The sequence below is a fragment of the Staurois parvus genome, unplaced genomic scaffold, assembly GCF_062004578.1.
Source record: "Staurois parvus isolate SC_StPar_1 unplaced genomic scaffold, SC_StPar_1.0 ptg001202l, whole genome shotgun sequence".
In the NCBI taxonomy this organism is placed as follows: Eukaryota; Metazoa; Chordata; class Amphibia; order Anura; family Ranidae; genus Staurois; species Staurois parvus.
The window spans coordinates 549196-568707 of NW_028318998.1; the positions used below are offsets into that span (position 1 = coordinate 549196).

At 45.5% G+C, this 19512-nt stretch overlaps 1 protein-coding gene across 2 annotated transcripts in view; it reads right to left on the bottom strand.

Moving 5' to 3' along the window:
- The window catches only part of LOC149438234 (uncharacterized), a 55812-nt gene that overhangs the window by 4841 nt on the left and 31459 nt on the right, over positions 1-19512 (bottom strand). The window contains exons 6-11 of one of the 2 annotated variants that reach the window (XM_089660103.1): positions 14658-14915; positions 10398-10679; positions 6868-7029; positions 4989-5054; positions 1963-2058; positions 399-424 (exon numbers count right to left, since the gene is read on the bottom strand). In XM_089660103.1, the coding sequence (XP_089516229.1) occupies positions 399-424; positions 1963-2058; positions 4989-5054; positions 6868-7029; positions 10398-10679; positions 14658-14915 (890 nt within the window). Of the gene's footprint in view, positions 1-398; positions 425-1953; positions 2059-4988; positions 5055-6867; positions 7030-10397; positions 10680-14657; positions 14916-19512 lie in introns of both variants that reach the window. The other variant, XM_089660102.1, reaches the window with a different exon arrangement.

Consider the following 19512-nt stretch of genomic DNA (forward strand, 5'->3'; position numbering starts at 1 on the left):
AAGTTTTTAGAAAACTAAATGTTTTGTGATGCTGTTATCGGGGGAAAATTCTGTATTAAAATATTGCATATTCATATTTCATTTTTAAATTTCCATGCAGTAGGTGGCGCTCTAGGTTCCTTTTCACATGTTTACTGTACCTCTCTATTCCAACTGCTCTGATTTAAAAAAAAACCTGTTTAAATTAGAGAGAGACATTCTGAAGATGTATTTTATGTTTTCTGTATCTAGTATCATGGGAAAACACAGTTTTAAATATTGATTCGTCAAGCAAAGATCCTAAATAAATAGAAAAATATATAAATGATAAAAACATTTAAAAAAATGAAAAAAATAAAATTGTCCCCAAACTAAACTAGTTTGGCCCATAAAATTGAGAACAAATTTAGATTACTTACATTTTCAGTGGTTTTAGGTGAAGAAGCTAAAAATGGAAGGAGAAACACCCATCAATATCATGTTATACACAGCAAATATTTGTATCCTTCATTAATTGCTATTTAACTGTTACTCTTTCATTCAAGTTAGGCTTGACCCAACCTCCTCCACCTTCCAAGCATCTTTTCTTTTTATTGTTTTATTGTGACAAGAAGACTCCTTGACCAACAGAGAAGCTCCAATTTATTCATCATATGTTCAGCTCATTTTGAATCATTTTCTAAAACCCTGTTTAAAAAAAGCTGCTGATACTACAATGAACCAAAATGCGCCTGTCTATGATAAAAAAAAAAAAATTATATAATACAGTTGCAAAAAAAAGTATGTGAACCCCTTGGGATTACGTGGAGGTTTGCATGAATTGGGCATAAAATGTGCTCTGAACGTCATCTAAGTCACAACAATAGAAGAACACAGTCTGCTGAACATAATACTACACAAACATTAGATGTTGCCATGGTTTAATTGCACATAACATGTAAACATTCACAGTGCAGGGAGGAAAATGTATGTGAGGCCCTAGCTTAATGACTTCTCCCAGAGCTAATTGGAGCCAGGAGTGAGCCAACCTTGACTCCAATCAGTGTGATGATATTGGATGTGTTGCTGACAGCTGTCCTGCCCTTAAAAAACACACACCTGTTTTGGGTTTACTGGTTTCAAGAAGCACTGTCTGATGTGAACCATGCCTCGCAGAAAAGAGCTCTCAGAAGACCTACGATCAGTAATTGTTGACTTGCATGAAGCTGGAAAGGGTTACAAAAGTATCTCCAAAAGCCTTGATGTTCATGTGTCCACGGTAAGACAGACTGTCTACAAATGGAGAAAGTTTAGAACTGTTGCTACTCTCCCTAGGCGTGGTCGTCCTGTAAAAATGACTGCAAGATCACAGCGCAGAATGCTGCATGAGGTAAAGAAAAATCCCAGAGTGTCAGCTAAAGACCTACAGAAATCTCTGGCACATGCTAACATTTTTGTTGACACATCTACAATAAAACAATCTAATGTTTGTGTAGTATTATGTTCAGCAGACTGTGTTCTTCTATTGTTGTGACTTAGATGACGTTCACAGCACATTTTATGCCCAATTCATGCAAAACTCCATGTAATCCCAAGGGGTTCACATACTTTTTCTTGCAACTGTATATATATATTGCATTCACCTTTTCAAGGTGCTCCTATGAAGTTACATATGTATCAACATGGAAAAAAAAATAACTTACAAAATATGCTTTAAATATAAATAAATAACACATTTTAATAAGATTAAACAATTAAAAGTGAAAAAGTGAAAACAACTTCCATTTAAAAGCAACTAAGTCCAAAGTAGTAACATAAAGTCCATCTAACAAGGTAAGATCTCATTTTCTGTGCTGGTGCACTTTAGAGATGGGATATATCGATTTTTCATCAAATGCTCAGTTTAAATTGCCATAACTTTTGGAACATTAAAAAAAAAAAAGGACATGAATTTCTTTTTTTTTAATTGGAATTAATATATTATATTAAACTGACCTACTGTACCTCCGGACATCCATGATGAGCTGTTACTACCTTTTTGACCGATTTTAAGGTTGGCATAACATAAGTCTTCATCAGCGCTGGAGTTGGTGGCAGGTTCTGGTAAAACAGAAAATACCAAATATAATTTATTACTCAGATCAGACGACAGTCCCTCAGTCTGGCTGTTCAGTATGTGATTACCCTGTAGACAAACATACCGATAGTCCCTGGAAAGAATGACCAGCCTAGTCAGAAAACCTTGACGGTCCCTGGCATTTCCACTAAGATAAGCTGATTATTATTATCTTTTAATTAATATCTATTAAATATAATTTTTTTTTATTAAGTTTTTGATACAAAATCAATTTACAACCAACATTTCAAAATACAAATTTTTATATAAATTTACCTCTTCCCTTCACCCCCACCCCCTTCCAACAAATTTCCTCCTTTTCACTTACTATTTTCTTTTGCTTCTACTTCCTCAAGTATTTTTTTTTTTTTTTTTTTTCGATCTACAGGTATCTTCACCCCCCTTCTCTCATACCTCCTCTCTCTTAACCAGGCTGCTAGATGTAATCCTGGACTCTTTTCCTTCAGGTCCCTTCCAATCAATGTCCAAATCCTGCCACCTTCACCTCCCCAACCCCACTCATTCACTCCATTGTTATCTCTTGCCTCGACTGTTGCAACTCCCTTCTTGTTTATTTTAGTGCTTGAACTGGATGGACATTTGTCTTTTTTCAGCCAGACTAACTATGTAACTACAAGACCTTGCTGTACCAATGTTTAGAACGTGGCTATGAGTTATTGCACAATATATTTATATGTTTGGTATCCCTATTAACATTATAATGGAGATTAATTGGTTTTAAATTGTTACTAAACCCTGTTACTAAACACTGTTTTTTTCAATGGGTTACCAACTTGTATGTATATGATCTAAAAATAATTTGATTGGGTGAATTTGCTGATTCCTAGTTGACCATTCTCATTCTTTTACCCCCTCTTGAGACAGCAATGGCATGAAAGAGACCAGTTGGGTGTTTTGAGAGAAGGCCAATTTTTTTAGACCCATCTTTCAATGAATTAGCATAGCACTGAAGGGAATGCAGGCTGCTTTCCCATGGGAAGGCTTGCCTGCTTATGGGCGCTAACAGGGGCAGACTGACAACTCATGGGGCCCCCAGTCTATAGGGGATCATGGGGCTCCTGTGTCCTTGCCCAAACTCAAAAAAGCCTATGAAAAAGGTACCAGGGGCATCTCATGGGGCCCCCTACTGACCCCGGGCCCTCGGGCAGTGTCTGAGTTTCCAAATGGTCAGTCCGCCCCTGGGCACTAATCAATGGGGTACCAGCAGTGGTGTATCATCCATGGGTGCAAAGTGTACAATGCATACGGGCCCCGAGTGGGTATGAAGCCATTGTGCTCCCACCCACAGTGCACCCATGGAAGAGACAAGCGCTGCAGCTGGACCTATCACTGCCCGATCTTGTGCTCCTGTCACAGAGGATCCTGTGTGACTTGCTTCTCACTCACACAACAGATCCTCTTACTGGTGCTTTGGGTGGCTGTCTGGGGGCAGGAACTGCTTCTCTAGAGGGGGCAGGGTGTTGATGTCATCCATCAGAGCGCCGGGAAGCAAAGGAAGTCCCCCACGCCTGTGAGAGATGTGATTCTGAGGTGAGCTCTTTGAATTTAGGGAGGAGGGGGACTTGTGCAGACTGGAAAGGGGATTTCTGCAGACTGGGAGGGACTTGTGTAGACTGGGAGGGCAACTTGTATAGACTGGGGGGGGGGCACTTGTGTGGACTGGAGGGGACTTGTGCAAACTGAAGGGGGGCACTTGTGCGGACTGAGGGGGGCACTTGTGCGGACTGGGAGGGGGCACTTGTGCGGAAAGGGGGGGGGATTTGTGTGGACTGGGGGCAGGGGACTTGCTTCTCTAGATGGGGCAGGGTGTTGATGTCATCCATCAGAGTGCCGGGAAGGAAAGGAAGTCCTCCATGCCTGTGAGAGAGATGTGATTCTGAGGGGAGCTCTATGAATTTAGGGAGGAGGGAGACTTCTGCAGACTGGAAGGGGGATTTCTGCAGACTGGGAGGGACTTATGTAGACTGGGAGGGCAACTTGGATAGACTGGGGGGGCACTTGTGTGGACTGGGGGGGACTTGTGCAAACTGAGAAGGGGCACTTGTGCAGACTGGGAGGGCACTTGTGTGGACTGGGGGGGGCACTTGTGTGGATTGGGGGGGCATTTGTGTGGACTGGGGCTTCAGTAGATGGGGCAGGGTGTTGATGTCATACATCAGAGCCCCGGAAAGGAAGTCTCCCATGCCTGTGAGAGAGATGTGACTCTAAGGTGAGCTCTTTGAATTTAGGGAGGAGGGGACTTGTGCAGACTAGGAGGGCAACTTGTACAGACTGGGGGGCATTTGTGTGGACTGGGGGGGAGACTTGCTTCTCTATTTAGGGAGCAGTGGGACTTGTGTAGACTGCGGGGGGACTTGTGTAGACTGGGAGGGCCACTTGCACAGACTGGGGGGGGGCACTTGTGTGGACTGGGGGGGACTTCCGCAAACTGAGGGGGCACTTGTGCGGACTGGGGGGAGGGGAGACTTGCTTCTCTGGAGAGGGAAGGGTGTTGATGTCATCCATCAGAGCCCCGGGAAGGAAAGAAAGTCCCCCACGCCTGTGAGAGAGATGTGACCCATGCCGCATTACTTCTCTACTTGAAGTTCCCAAAATTACCCAAATCTTTTACAATCCTAGCAAGGTCCCAGCCACTATGAAAACCATGCCCACACTTTGCCACAGTACACTAAGCATGCCACAATTTGTTTTTTCAGCAAGCAATGAGGCCTAGCTTATGATCTTGCACACAAGCCAAGTGATTTCATAAAGCCAGGTTGTATATCTATAATATAAAAATATTTTGATACGGTGGACTTTCAGGATTGGATTTTTAAATAACTTACAATATTGAGTCATCTCAGCATTGGTTCATTGTATGCACACAGACAAATCAAGTTCTTTGGCAGCCTACCTTTCTTTTTGAAATGGACTTTAGCATAATATGCATCTTCTTCTTCAGAGAGGCCCCTGGGTGACTCTAAAAAAAAAAAAAACAGCAAAAATAACAAAAATGGTGGACTTATAATTACAAATAAGAATGAGCTAAAGAAACAGTCACATACAGCAGGCTGGCTACCCAATCAGCGGCGGCCGCATGTAGCAAAGGGTGGGAATGCTGGTGAATTCATTGGTGTAATATGGACACATGGACATCTATGGATAATGTAATTGACCAGATATGGCCATGGGACCATATTAAGTCAATGGAGTCATCAGCTTCCCTCTCCCTATGCTACGTGCAGCAGCAGCTGATTGCCCCAGTGGTCTGCAGTCATGTCGCAATTTCCCAAAAATTCAGGCCAAACTCAGTTTGGCTAAAAACTTAGCCAACAAAGCATACAAATTTAGAAGGTGTGGAATAGGGAAAGTACAGCACAGCATACAAATATGGAAGGTGTGGAATAGGGAAAGTACGGGACAGCATACAAATTTGGAAGGTGTGGGAAAGGGAAAGTACAGGACAGCATACAAATTTGGAAGGTGTGGGAAAGGGAAAGTATGGGACAGCATACAAATTTGGAAGGTGTGGAATAGGGAAAGTACAGGACAGCATACAAATTTGGAAGGTGTGGAATAGGGAAAGTACAGGACAGCATACAAATTTGGAGGGTGTGGAATAGGGAAAGTACAGGACAGCATACAAATTTGGAGGGTGTGGAATAGGGAAAGTACAGGACAGCATACAAATTTGGAAGGTGTGGAATAGGGAAAGTACGGGACAGCATACAAATTTGGAAGGTGTGGGAAAGGGAAAGTACAGGACAGCATACAAATTTGGAAGGTGTGGGAAAGGGAAAGTACGGGACAGCATACAAATTTGGAAGGTGTGGGAAAGGGAAAGTATGGGACAGCATACAAATTTGGAAGGTGTGGGAAAGGGAAAGTATGGGACAGCATACAAATTTGGAGGGTGTGGAATAGGGAAAGTACGGGACAGCATACAAATTTGGAAGGTGTGGAATAGGGAAAGTACAGGACAGCATACAAATTTGGAAGGTGTGGAATAGGGAAAGTACGGGACAGCATACAAATTTGGAAGGTGTGGGAAAGGGAAAGTACAGGACAGCATACAAATTTGGAAGGTGTGGGAAAGGGAAAGTATGGGACAGCATACAAATTTGGAAGGTGTGGGAAAGGGAAAGTATGGGACAGCATACAAATTTGGAGGGTGTGGAATAGGGAAAGTACGGGACAGCATACAAATTTGGAAGGTGTGGAATAGGGAAAGTACAGGACAGCATACAAATTTGGAAGGTGTGGAATAGGGAAAGTACGGGACAGCATACAAATTTGGAAGGTGTGGGAAAGGGAAAGTACAGGACAGCATACAAATTTGGAAGGTGTGGGAAAGGGAAAGTACAGGACAGCATACAAATTTGGAAGGTGTGGGAAAGGGAAAGTACAGGACAGCATACAAATTTGGAAGGTGTGGGAAAGGGAAAGTATGGGACAGCATACAAATTTGGAAGGTGTGGAATAGGGAAAGTACAGGACAGCATAATCCTACACCCACAGTTGATCCAGAGGAAGGCAAAAAAAAAACAACCCAGCAAAGCACGATCCAATTTGCTCCTGCAGGGGAAAAATTCCTTCCTGATCCCCCGAGAGGCAATCAGATATTCCCTGGATCAACTTTACCTGTAAATGTTATCTAAAAAAGAATCCAAAGCAATCCATGGAGCTGGCCAGAACTAACTTTTGAGGAAGTCTATTCCACATTTTCACAGCTCTCACTGTGAAGAAACCTTTCCGTCTTTGAAGATTACATTTCTTTTCCTCCACCATCATACCTGCATCTGGAGGGTCCATTGGTGTCCTTGTGGAAGTCAGTGATGGTTTGCGTCTGTACTTAACAACAATGATCACTATGATGGTGATGATGAGGAAGAGGAGGATGCAGAGAATGATCAAAACGGTGTATGGGATTGATGTAGCATTGTCAGAATTTGTCCCTATTGAGGAAGAAATACATTTGAGAGAAAACAAAACTCAGTGAGCACAGGCCACTGGACAATACCTGGATGGGATGATTTTGCATAGGACAACAATGTGAGAGCCAGTAGACTGAAGATGAACATCAGTGGGATGGGTCAAGGTACAAGCACACAGATACACTGACAGGTTTGCAGGAGTCCTGCATGGCACCAACAATCTGCTGATTGCTGTGCAATGCTTTCCAGGCTCAAAAAAACAAAATAAAATGTAAATGCACATTTTTTTACCTGCTAAAAAATGGGCATTTGTTACTTTTTTTAAAAAAAAGTGAACTTGAACTTTCATTTCTGATTTAGAGTATTAAGAGATTCGGCTTGATGATTTATTGTTTCCATGAAAAACATATTTACAGAAAAGGTACTATAAAACATACAATAGCAACAGTAACAAAATGGGGTTAAAAGTGAAAAGTACTAAGCAAAATTTGCCTGGTCTTTGGTTTTGTGCAGAGTAGTTTGCTGAGTAGTCCAAGCTGATAACAGCTCTCATGAGTGACTCTTAAAGTGTTACTAAACCCCGGAATCTGCATTCACTATATCTGGTCTTCCCGGACCCTTCATTCACTCTATCTGGTCTCCCCGGACCCTACATCCACTATATCCGCTCTCCCCAGACCCTGCATTCACTATATCCGGTTTCCCTGGACCCCGCATTCACTATATCCGGTTTCCCTGGACCCCGCATTCACTATATCCGGTTTCCCTGGACCCCGCATTCACTATATCCGCTCTCCCCAGACCCCACATTCACTATATCTGGTCTCCCTGGACCCTGCATTCACTATATCCGGTCTCCCTGGAACCTGCATTCACTATATCTGGTCTCCCCAGACCCCACATTCACTATATCTGGTCTCCCTGGACCCTGCATTCACTATATCCGGTCTCCCCGGACCCTGCATTCACTATATCCGCTCTCCCCAGACCCTGGGTTCACTATATCCGGTCTCCCTGGAACCTGCATTCACTATATCTGGTCTCCCCAGACCCCACATTCACTATATCTGGTCTCCCTGGACCCTGCATTCACTATATCCAGTCTCCATGGACCCCGCATTCACTATATCCGCTCTCCCCGGACCCTGCATTCACTATATCCGCTCTCCCCAGACCCTGCATTCACTATATCTGGTCTCCCCGGATCCCGCATTCACTATATCCGCTCTCCCCGGACCCTGCATTCACTATATCCGCTCTCCCCGGACCCTGCTTTCACTATATCTGGTCTCCCCGGACCCTGCATTCACTATATCCGCTCTCCCCGGACCCTGCATTCACTATATCCGCTCTCCCCGGACCCTGCATTCACTATATCCGCTCTCCCCAGACCCTGCATTCACTATATCTGGTCTCCCCAGACCCTGCATTCACTATATCTGCTCTCCCCGGACCCCGCATTCACTATATCTGCTCTCCCCGCTCCCTGCTTTCACTATATCTGGTCTCCCTGGACCCTGCATTCACTATATTCAGTCTCCATGGACCCTGCATTCACTATATCCGCTCTCCCCGGACCTGCATTCACTATATCTGGTCTCCCCGGACCCCGCATTCACTATATCTGCTCTCCCCTGACCCTGCATTCACTATATCTGGTCTCCCCGGACCCTGCATTCACTATATCTGGTCTCCCCAGACCCTGCATTCACTATATCTGCTCTCCCCAGACCCTGCATTCACTATATCTGCTCTCCCCTGACCCTGCATTCACTATATCCAGTCTCCGCGGACCCTGCATTCAAAAACAGCCTTTTTACACAATGCAGAGGATTAACCCCTTAGGTTCCACAGTGAGTATAACAAGCACGCTTTACTGCCTATACAGACTGATTGTACTGATGTGGGTTTAGTAACACTTTAACATTCCTTCATAGTTTCAATGAGGGTGAGAGCTACTGAGCTGCATATGCAGCCATCTTTTCTGGTCCCTGAAAAGGGCGTTTACAGAAATAACACAACCAATCAAAGGCTCTGACGGGTGAGCTAAACAGATGTTGAAGTGTTTCTTGATGTTCCAGTGGACACGCATTTAATGCCAACTTCTCTAACTATATCTATGTTTTCAGACGACAAGTTTCCGCAATCCAACAACTAACATAATATTAAATAGAATGAAATTATGATTTGATAGATACCAAATATGATACATCATATGCATTTTTGCTTAGGGGGTCTAATGTATTTTATTAGCTGTTAAACCATTTTAAAAAAAAGTCGAGAGGAGAGCCTGGTCTTGTGACCTGTCCAATCATGGAGCTCTCTCTGATCCATTGAGTAGAAAGTATTTTGTGGTATTTGTCAGCTACACACCGTGACCCAATTTTTACGAATGAAATGAGCCACAATGTATATTGCTTGGTGGTGCATAACGGAAATCTATTTCAGTTTTCACTATGTGTTTATATCTAGCAAGGAATATAAGTATATTATAGCTCATACATCATTGAGATTCAGTGTGCATTTATGTCCAACCTCCAGACTAGAGCTTGTTTTAGTGGCAGTACTGTCAGGGTCTTAACACAATATCTGGAGCAGCCTTTCTCAACCAGGGTACCCAGGCACCCTGGGGTGCCTTGAGGTTTCTTCAGGGGCGTCTTGGCAAAATGTCTAAAAATTGCCCAAAATTTGTATACAAGCCAGCGGGTGGAAGAAGCCTGCCTTTTAGTTATACGAAGCCACTTGTCTTCACTGTGCGCCATTACCACCTTCTAGCCGCTGGCATCCTGACAACCAATGACATCATCAGTTGATAAGGAGGATCTCAGCTGCCTGCACAGCATCCTAGTTTGACCTTCCCCTGCCCCTCTCCATCAGTGCTGGGGTCACATTAGCTCAGTGATGGAAAAAAACTGAAGGAGAAGAGAAACATAGGAATACTAGTCAGTACCAGTGTGCAAAAGTGTATTTGCTTTGAAAGAATAAATCACCTCTAACGTTGGGTGTCCTACATGTGTGGGTGTCGCTGCGGTATATAAAACTATTAGAATAGTCTTAGACATTTTAGTATGGGGTGCCCTTTTAAAATGATGGACAGTCTTGAGGCACCCCATTTTACAATGGGGTGCCTCAAGACTATCCATAATATCTAGAGCAGCCTTTCTCAACCAGGGTGCCTAGGCACCCTTGGGTGCCTTGAGGTTTCTTCAGGAGTGCTTTGGCAAAATGTCTACAAATTGCCCAAAACTTTTATACAAGCTTTACGATGGGGTGCCTCGGGACTGTCCATAATTTTAAAGGGTGCCCTGGCTGAAAAAAGGTTGAGGAACGCTGATCTAGAGAATATAGGTGTGTATGACTCTTCAATGAGCTATAAACCGGATGCTCACCTTTTATCTGCATATATAATTCTTCACTTCTTTTAATTACACTGTCGATAGCAGATCTCACTTCACAGGAATAATTCCCAGAATCCTTTGCCTGAGCAGACTGGACTCTATATTGATGAAATGAACTAAATTTCTGTACCTCTAGTCCATCTCTGTAGAAAGCAAACTGCAGTTGTGTCCTCTGTCTGAGCGGACTGAGACTCGTTTCACATGTCAGGGTCATGTTGTCACCCTCTGTCATTGTATACAGCGTGGTGGTAATATTTGGCTTGGTGAACAGGTCTACAATTGAGAAAATCATTATATTTAACAGTTTTTAACTAAAATGGAAAGCACATAAATTACAAGACAAATGTAGAGATCCTGCCCTATGCAGTGATGTCCTTAGCAGGGGCGGACTGACCATTTGGAAACTCGGGCACTGCCTGAGGGCCCGGGGTCAGTAGGGGGCCCTATGAGATGCCCCTGGTACCTTTTTCATAGGCTTTTTTGAGTTTGGGCAAGGACACAGGAGCCCCATGATCCCCTATTGCCCCGGGGGCCCCATGAGTTGTCAGTCTGCCCCTGGTCCTTAGCTTAATTTAGTGTTTTGTAGCTGGGCACTAAGCAGCTGTTATTTACTTTTTCAGTCTTCCGTAAGTCTGGTGGGTTGATTGCTTCCACCTATGGCTGGGAGGAGGCTCCAGTAAGCAGTGTTGGAAGGTTTTCTCCATGTGGTTGTGAGTTTTTATTTGACCCCACCAATCCCTGAGCAGATGGCTCAGAGGTATGCCTTGGGGAGATGATACAGCTATTCATCCATTGCGGATACTGCCAGCAGAGACTCACAGCAAGACACCAAGTGCACCCAATCCATACCATACTGATATTGCGACCTATACCACACTTATTCCAAACCTAGACAACACCTATACCGCACTATACCAAACCTTTACTGTATCTGAACCACATCTACCTTGCTCTTGTATCATACTGTACCTATACTGCATGCAAGTGAACTGAGACTGTTGTTAAGTGCACCAACACTCTTAAAGGACCCCATCGATAGCCGGCAGAAGGAAATCTCACATGACTGACCCTGCATAATTATTCTGCGGGTCCCTTTGTTCTTCTGCCCCCCCCATTAGTGCACGCACAACTCTTTTTCGAAGACTAGCATCACCGTTGTAAATGCTCTCTGGCAGTATAGTTTCAACACTTGGTAGACTGAACATTACTGCTGCTCACTACTGCACTTGAGGTGGCCTTGCTGCTGCTTATGCTGACCTGGATGCCAAATGATTGCTTATACCAATGTATTTCATTGATATAAGAAACCATTTTTACTGAATGAAACTGATTCATTCAGTGTCTTTTGTTGTGATTAGCTGTGATTGCTGACAGCCAATCACATGGTACAGATGGGCTGTGTTTGGCCCTGTCTGTACCATGTAATCACTGTCACCAATCACAGGTATTAACACAATTGTATACAATAGATGGCATGAAAGGAAGCCATCCAATGTTTACAATTCTCATGTGATATGCAGTGATTGGTCACAGCAATCACATGACACTGGCAGTGAGCAGGTGTAGTGATCAGTCATCAGCTATGTCCGGTGGACACAGTTGGTAACAGATCGCACTGCTGTGCAGCCCCGCAGCGCCTTCTTAGAGGACGTCTTATGACGCCCGCTCAAAAAGAGGAAAGTCTTGCTCGGTCATCAATTTGCTATAGGCCGGGCAGGAAGGTGTTAATTACCTAGACCAGGGGTCTCCAAACTCTGGCCCACGGGCTGGATGTGGCCCTTTGCTTGCTTTTATCTGGCCCTTGGGGCACTCCACTGATAAGAGGCACTATCCCTTCCACTGACACCAAAGACAGGACACTATTCCCCCCACTGTAACCAACGATGGGACACTATTCCTCCCACTGAAACCAATTATGGGACACTATTCCTCCCGCTGATATCAATCACGGGACACTATTCCTCCCACTGACATCAATGATTGATGCACTATTCCACCCGCTGATACCAATGATGGGGCACTATTCCTCCCACTGATACCAATGATGGGGCACTATTCCTCCCACTGACACCAATGATGGGGCACTATTCCTCCACTGATACCAATGATGGGGTACTATTCCTCCCACTGATACCAATGATGGGACACTATTCCTCCCACTGATACCAATGATGGGGCACTATTCCTCCCACTGACACCAATGATGGGGCACTATTCCTCCCACTGACACCAATGATGGGGCACTATTCCTCCACTGATACCAATGATGGGGCACTATTCCTCCACTGATACCAATGATGGGGTACTATTCCTCCCACTGATACCAATGATGGGGCACTATTCCTCCACTGATACCAATGATGGGGTACTATTCCTCCCACTGATACCAATGGTGGGGCACTATTCCTCCCACTGATACCAATGATGGGGCACTATTCCTCCACTGATACCAATGATGGGGCACTATTCCTTCCACTGACACCAATGATGGGACACTATTCCTTCCACTGATACCAATGATGGGGCACTATTCCTCCACTGACACCAATGATGGGGCACTATTCCTCCCACTGACACCAATGATGGGGCACTATTCCTCCCACTGACACCAATGATGGGGCACTATTCCTCCCACTGACACCAATGATGGGGCACTATTCCTCCCACTGATACCAATGATGGGACACTATTCCTTCCACTGACACCAATGATGGGGCACTATTCCTCCCACTGACACCAATTATGTGAAAAGAAAATGTATCCTCATTTAGTAAACCAAGCCCATGGCATTTTCTACTCCCGCTGGCCACAGTCCAGCCACCCCCCTAAAGATTGAAGGGCAGTATACTGGCCCTTTGTTTCAAAAGTTTAGAGACCCCTGACCTAAACAAAGGCTTTAAAGAACTGCGGGTAAAAGCTAATAATCGGGTTCTTTAAATGCTTGCTTTTTTCCTTTCCACAAAGAATTTATTATGCATTTGCAATATACTTTTGAACTATCTAAAAAAAAGACTACTCTTAGGCTCCATGTACACGAGCAGCTCCTAAACTCGAGTTTAGGGGCCTTTGGCATTTTTTTTCCAAAGCTCCTAAACTCAACTCCATAAAAGCCTGTGTGTCCATGTACACACAGGCTTTCAGCAGAGTTTAGGAGCTACATAGTTACATAGTTAGTCTGGCTGAAAAAAGACAAAAGTCCATCCAGTTCAACCATCAGTTATAATCCTATACCCACAGTTAGGAGCTGCTGTGTTTAGGTGAGGTTAAACCTCCCTCTGCTGAATGCAAAAGAATCGCGTTCAGGATAGAAACGTTTTGACCGCCGACCGTGGGAAAATGCAAAATGCGGCAACCGCTGTACTGCGTTTTTGCACGATTTGCGTTTTCCCGTGGCCGGCGGTCAGGGTAGGCTCGTACACATGAAGCCTTAAAGCAGTGGTTCTCAACCTGTGGGTGGCGACCCCTTTGGGGGTCGAATGACCCTTTCACAGGGGTCCCCTAAGACCATCAGAAAACACACATTTCCGATGTGTAAAGAGCAGCTACTGTGTAGAAAGCAGCTGCTGTGTTGAAAGCAGCTACTCTGTTAAAAGCAGCTACTGTGTTGAAAGCGGCAGTATTGGAGGTAAAACGACACTCATGAATTATAATTACTGGGTAAATAATTTTATGGTTGGGGGGTCACCACAACATGAGGAACTGTATTAAAGGGTCGCGGCATTAGGAAGGTTGAGAACCACTGCCTTAAAGAGTCAATTCTCTAGCACAGTCCCCCCTCCTTACGCATTATAGCCTTCTCCTATTCTGGGAGTGTAATTACTTTCTGTGCTGGCCCAGCTCCTCCATTCCTTCCCAACCTTTTATGTAGCTTCTCATGACAGCATAATAATAAGCAACTGGCTCCAATAAATGGTCAGATACAAAAAAACTGAGCCGTTGAAGCTGTGATCTTGGTGGAGAAGGAGTTCTTGCTCACACTGGTATGGGACAGATGGCCGGAACCATAGTTATTTTTCATTAGTTACAGACAGACAACACCATAGACCAGGGGCGGACTGACCATTCGAGCACTCGGGCACTGCCCAAGGGCCCGGGGTCAGTAGGGGGCCCCATGAAATGCCCCTGGTACCTTTTTCATAGGCTTTTTTGAGTGTGGGCAAGTGCACAGGGGCCCCATGATCCCCTATTGCCCGGGGGCCCCATGAGTTGTCAGTCCGCCCCTGCCATAGACGCACAATGATGAGGACTTACCTCTGACATGTAGGGACACTGCATCTGTGTACGTTGCATATTCCTCCCGGGATAAAGTTCTCTCACATCTGTATGTTCCAGACCAGTCATAGTTTCCTTCAAGAAAGGGGAAAGAGAGATCCCTGGATGGTCCATATATGAGACGATTATTCCTGTAGAGTGTTGTCCAGTGTACAGAATAATCAGGATGGCTGTGACACTTTAGATTTATGTTTCTTCCCCGATACACAAAGAACGGAGCCTGCAGGATAACCGGACCTACAATACAAAATTATTATTAAACTATTATTATTTTTATTAGAATTATTCAGAATTTATATCGCTCCAACAGTTCGCTCTGTGCTTTACAATCTAAAGCAGTGGTTCTCAACCTTCCTAATGCCGTGACCCTTTAATACAGTTCCTCATGTTGTGGTGACCCCCAACCATAAAATTATTTACCCAGTAATTATAATTCATGAGTGTCGTTTTACCTCCAATACTGCTGCTTCTGATGGTCTTAGGGGACCCCTGTGAAAGGGTCGTTCGACCCCCAAAGGGGTCGTGACCCACAGGTTGAGAACCACTGATCTAAAGGGAGGCAGAACAGTTGCAATACAATAAAGTAGGGAGAAGCAGTACCAAAGGGTATAACCAGGACCTTTCTCAGCAGAAACGCAGTTCTGGATCTCCAGCGCTGAATGTACGTAATGGCAAGGGGTGTTCTGGAGGATCTATTGTTGCTGTCTGCTTGGGGATCTATTGTCACTGAAGGGGATCTATTTTTGTGTAGTGGTCTATTGTTGCTGGGGAGGTCTATTGTTGCTGGTGGGTGGTCTATTGTTGGGGAGGTCTATTGTTGCTGGTGGGCGGTCTATTATTGATGGGGTCAATTGTTGCTGGTGGGGGTCTATTTTTGATGGGGTCAATTGTTGCTGGTGGGGGGTCTATTATTGATGGGGTCACTTGTTGCTGGTGGGGGGTCTATTATTGATGGGGTCAATTGTTGCTGGTGGGGGGTCCATTATTGATGGGGTCAATTGTTGCTGGTGGGGGGTCTAATATTGATGGGGTCAATTGTTGCTGGTGGGGGGTCTATTATTGATGGGGTCAATTGTTGTTGGTGGGGGTCTATTGTTGATGCGGTCTATTGTTGCTGGTGGGAGGTCTATTGTTGATGTGGTCTATTGTTGATGGGGTCAATTGTTGCTGGAGTCAGTTGTTGCTGGTGGGGGGGGTCTATTGTTGATGGGGTCTATTGTTGCTGGTGGGGGGTCTATTATTGATGGGGTCAATTGTTGCTGGTGGGGGGTCTATTGTTGATGGGGTCTATTGTTGCTGGTGGGGGGGTCTATTGTTGATGGGGTCAATTGTTGCTGGTGGGGGGTCTATTATTGATGGGGTCAATTGTTGCTGGTGGGGGGTCTATTATTGATGGGGTCAATTGTTGCTGGTGGGGGGTCTCTTATTGATGGGGTCAATTGTTGCTGGTGGGGAGTCTATTATTGATGGGGTCTATTGTTGCTGGTGGGAGGTCTATTGTTGATGTGGTCTATTATTGATGGGGTCAATTGTTGCTGGAGTCAGTTGTTGCTGGTGGGGGGTCTATTGTTGATGGGGCCTATTGTTGATGGGGTCAATTGCTGCTGGAGTCAATTGTTGCTGGAAGGGATCTACTGTGCATTGAGGGGTCTATTGTTGCTAGCTGCTGGAGAGTCTATTGATGCTGGCTGCTGGGAGATCCTCTGTAACTGCTGGGGGTCTATTATCCTGGGGTGGTGTTTTGCTTTGCGGACCCATTGTTGCTGGTGGAATCTATTGTTGTCAGGGAGGGTCTATTGCTGCTGGTTGTGGGGGATCTAATTTTCTGCTTTTCTGTTTTATCATTAACAAATTCCATACAGGTTATTTAGCACCACAAAATGATACTTGGCTCTGCAATCTCTAAAATGAGAGGTACTGGAAGGTGGGTAGGGGGTGGAGCCAAGTGACAATGCTCGGAGGTGGGTGGGGATGGAACCAAGTGACAGTGCTCGGAGGTGGGTGGGGTTGGAACCAAGAGACAGTGCTCGGAGGTGTGAAGGGGGTAGAACCAATTGACAGTGCTTGGAGTTGGGAAGGGGGTAGAACCAATTGACAGTGCTTGGAGTTGGGAAGGGGGTAGAACCAATTGACAGTGCTTGGAGTTGGGAAGGGGGTAGAACCAATTGACAGTGCTCGGAGTGGGAAGGGGGTGGAACCAAGTGACAGTGCTCGGAGGTGGGAAGGGGGTGGGTTATTTTTTTTTTTTTACTGAAAAGATAACTGAATACATTTTGGCCAAGATTTCTGAAGAAAGATTATTTATTTGCAAAAAAAAACAAAACACTTTTTTTCAAAATTTTTGGACTTTTTATTTTATATAGCAAAAAAAAAAAAATTCCAGTGGTGAATAAATACCACCAAAATAAAGTTTTATCTGTCTCAAATAAAAAGTTAAAAAATTCATATGGGTACAGTGTTGCATGACCGCTCAATTGTCCTTCAAAGTGTGATAGCGCTGAAAGCTGAAAATTGGCCTGGACAGGAAGGGGGTGAAAGTGTCCAGACTGGAAGGTGGTGAAAGTGTCCAGACTGGAAGGGGGTGAAAGTGTCCGGACTGGAAGGGGGTGAAAGTGTCCGGACTGGAAGGGGGTGAAAGTATCTGGACTGGAAGGGGGTGAAAGTGTCTGGACTGGAAGGGGGTAAAAGTGTCCGGACTGGAAGGGGGTGAAAGTGTCCGGACTGGAAGGGGGGGAAAGTGTCCGGACTGGAAGGGGGTGAAAGTGTCCGGACTGGAAGGGGGGGAAAGTGTCCGGACTGGAAGGGGGTGAAAGTGTCTGGACAGGAAGGGGGTGAAAGTGTCCGGACAGGAAGGGGGTGAAAGTGTCCAGACTGGAAGGGGGTGAAAGTGTCCAGACTGGAAGGGGGTGAAAGTGTCCGGACTGGAAGTGGTTAAGGACATTTATGCAGCAGAAGCGCGATTGCATTGTCACTTTTAATTTGATGTTGGACTGCATTTTATTTCATTCACAATTTGATATCATTTCTTATTGCAATTGTTAGTGGAGCGCGACACAAATTTTTTTTTTTGTTCACATTTTGACAAACTTGCCTGTCCTAATGTGACCTCCGGTCAGGGGCGGACTGACCATTTGAGCACTCGGCCACTGCCCGAGGGCCCAGGGTCAGTAGGGGGCCCATAAAATGCCCTTGGTACCTTTTATAGGCTTTTTTGGGTGTGCTTTGAGTGTGGGCAAGGACACAGGGGCCCCATGATCCCCTATTGCCCGTGGGCCCCATGAGTTATCAGTCCGCCCCTGCCTCCGGTACAGCAGTGTCACAGATCCCGCAGGTCCTGGGGGTTCCCATCTTCGCTCGGTTTTCTATCCAGGTTCCATCTCTTTGGCTGGTTTTAAAGGCTGGGCAGCGGCGATGTCACCCCAGCAGCCAGAATGAATGTGTGATACATTTATTGAACCAATTCTGCTCTTTGGACGTACTACACACGTCCAAAGAGTGAACCGTACAAGCTGATGGCTGCAGTAGCCATCAGCTTGTGTGTTTCTTGTTCAGCCGACTCCTGGCTTGGAAGTAAAAGTGAACTCCAACCAGGGGCAGACTGACAACTCAGGGGGCCCCCAGGCAATAGGGGATCATGGGGCCCCTTTGTCCTTGCCCGCACTCAAAAAAAAGCCTATAAAAAAGGTACCAGGGGCATTTCATGGGGCCCCCTACTGACCCCGGGCCCTCGGGGCAGTGCCCGAGTGCTCGAATGGTCAGTCCGCCCCTGACTCCAACTATCACAGAGCCGGCAGCGCAGTGCCCCCCTCCTCCTCTCCTACTCTTACTGGAGCCCGGGAACATGTCCACCGGCTAGGGCAGTGGTCGGCAAGCCGCGGTTCGCGAGCCATATGCGGCTCTTTACACACTTTAATGCGGCTCTTCTGTGTGCCGGGCGCCCACTCCCCTCCCTCCTCTCGGGCGGCCGCCCCAAAAGTCAGGACTCTGCAGCTAGCCCAGCAATGGGCAAACTACGGCCCGCGGGCCGTATACGGCTCGGCGGACCTTTTAATCCGGCCCGCGGAGCGTGGGAAACATTGGCTGTCAGGATGCAGGCGGGGAAGCGTGACGAACTCCTCTCCTTTCACAGTCCGCCCTGAAGACCGGAACGGCGCGGGAACACGGCGAGAGGAACGCGTGGAGCAAAGGTAAGTGAATTGACACAATATGGGGAATGAATTACTATGGGGGGAATGAATTACTATAGGGGGGATGAATTACTATATGGGGGATGAATTACTATAGGGGGGATGAATTACTATGGGGGATGAATTACTATATGGGGGATGAATTACTATAGGGGGGATGAATTACTATGGGGGATGAATTACTATATGGGGGATGAATTACTATATGGGGGATGAATTACTATATGGGGGATGTATTACTATGGGGGATGAATTACTATATGGGGGATGAATTACTATATGGGGGATGAATTACTATATGGGGGATTAATTACTATGGGGGATGAATTACTATATGGGGGATGAATTACTACGGGGGATGAATTACTATATGGGGGATGTATTTTCAGTTTTAAAAATGTGGCTCTCAAAATAAATTTCAATCGTGGTTTTGGCGAGATTTGGCTCAGTTGAAAAAAAAGGTTGCCCACCACTGGGCTAGTGGAGGGAGAATGCTGTGAGACCGAGGCAAATCCATGCATCGATTTCACATGCAAAAGTGATGTCACTTCCAATTTCAGATGCACCCTTATTGACGCATCTAGATGGTGTGAAGGGCAGGGGAGACATGGGGGTCTATTTGACTCCTGGGCCCTGATTCACTATTG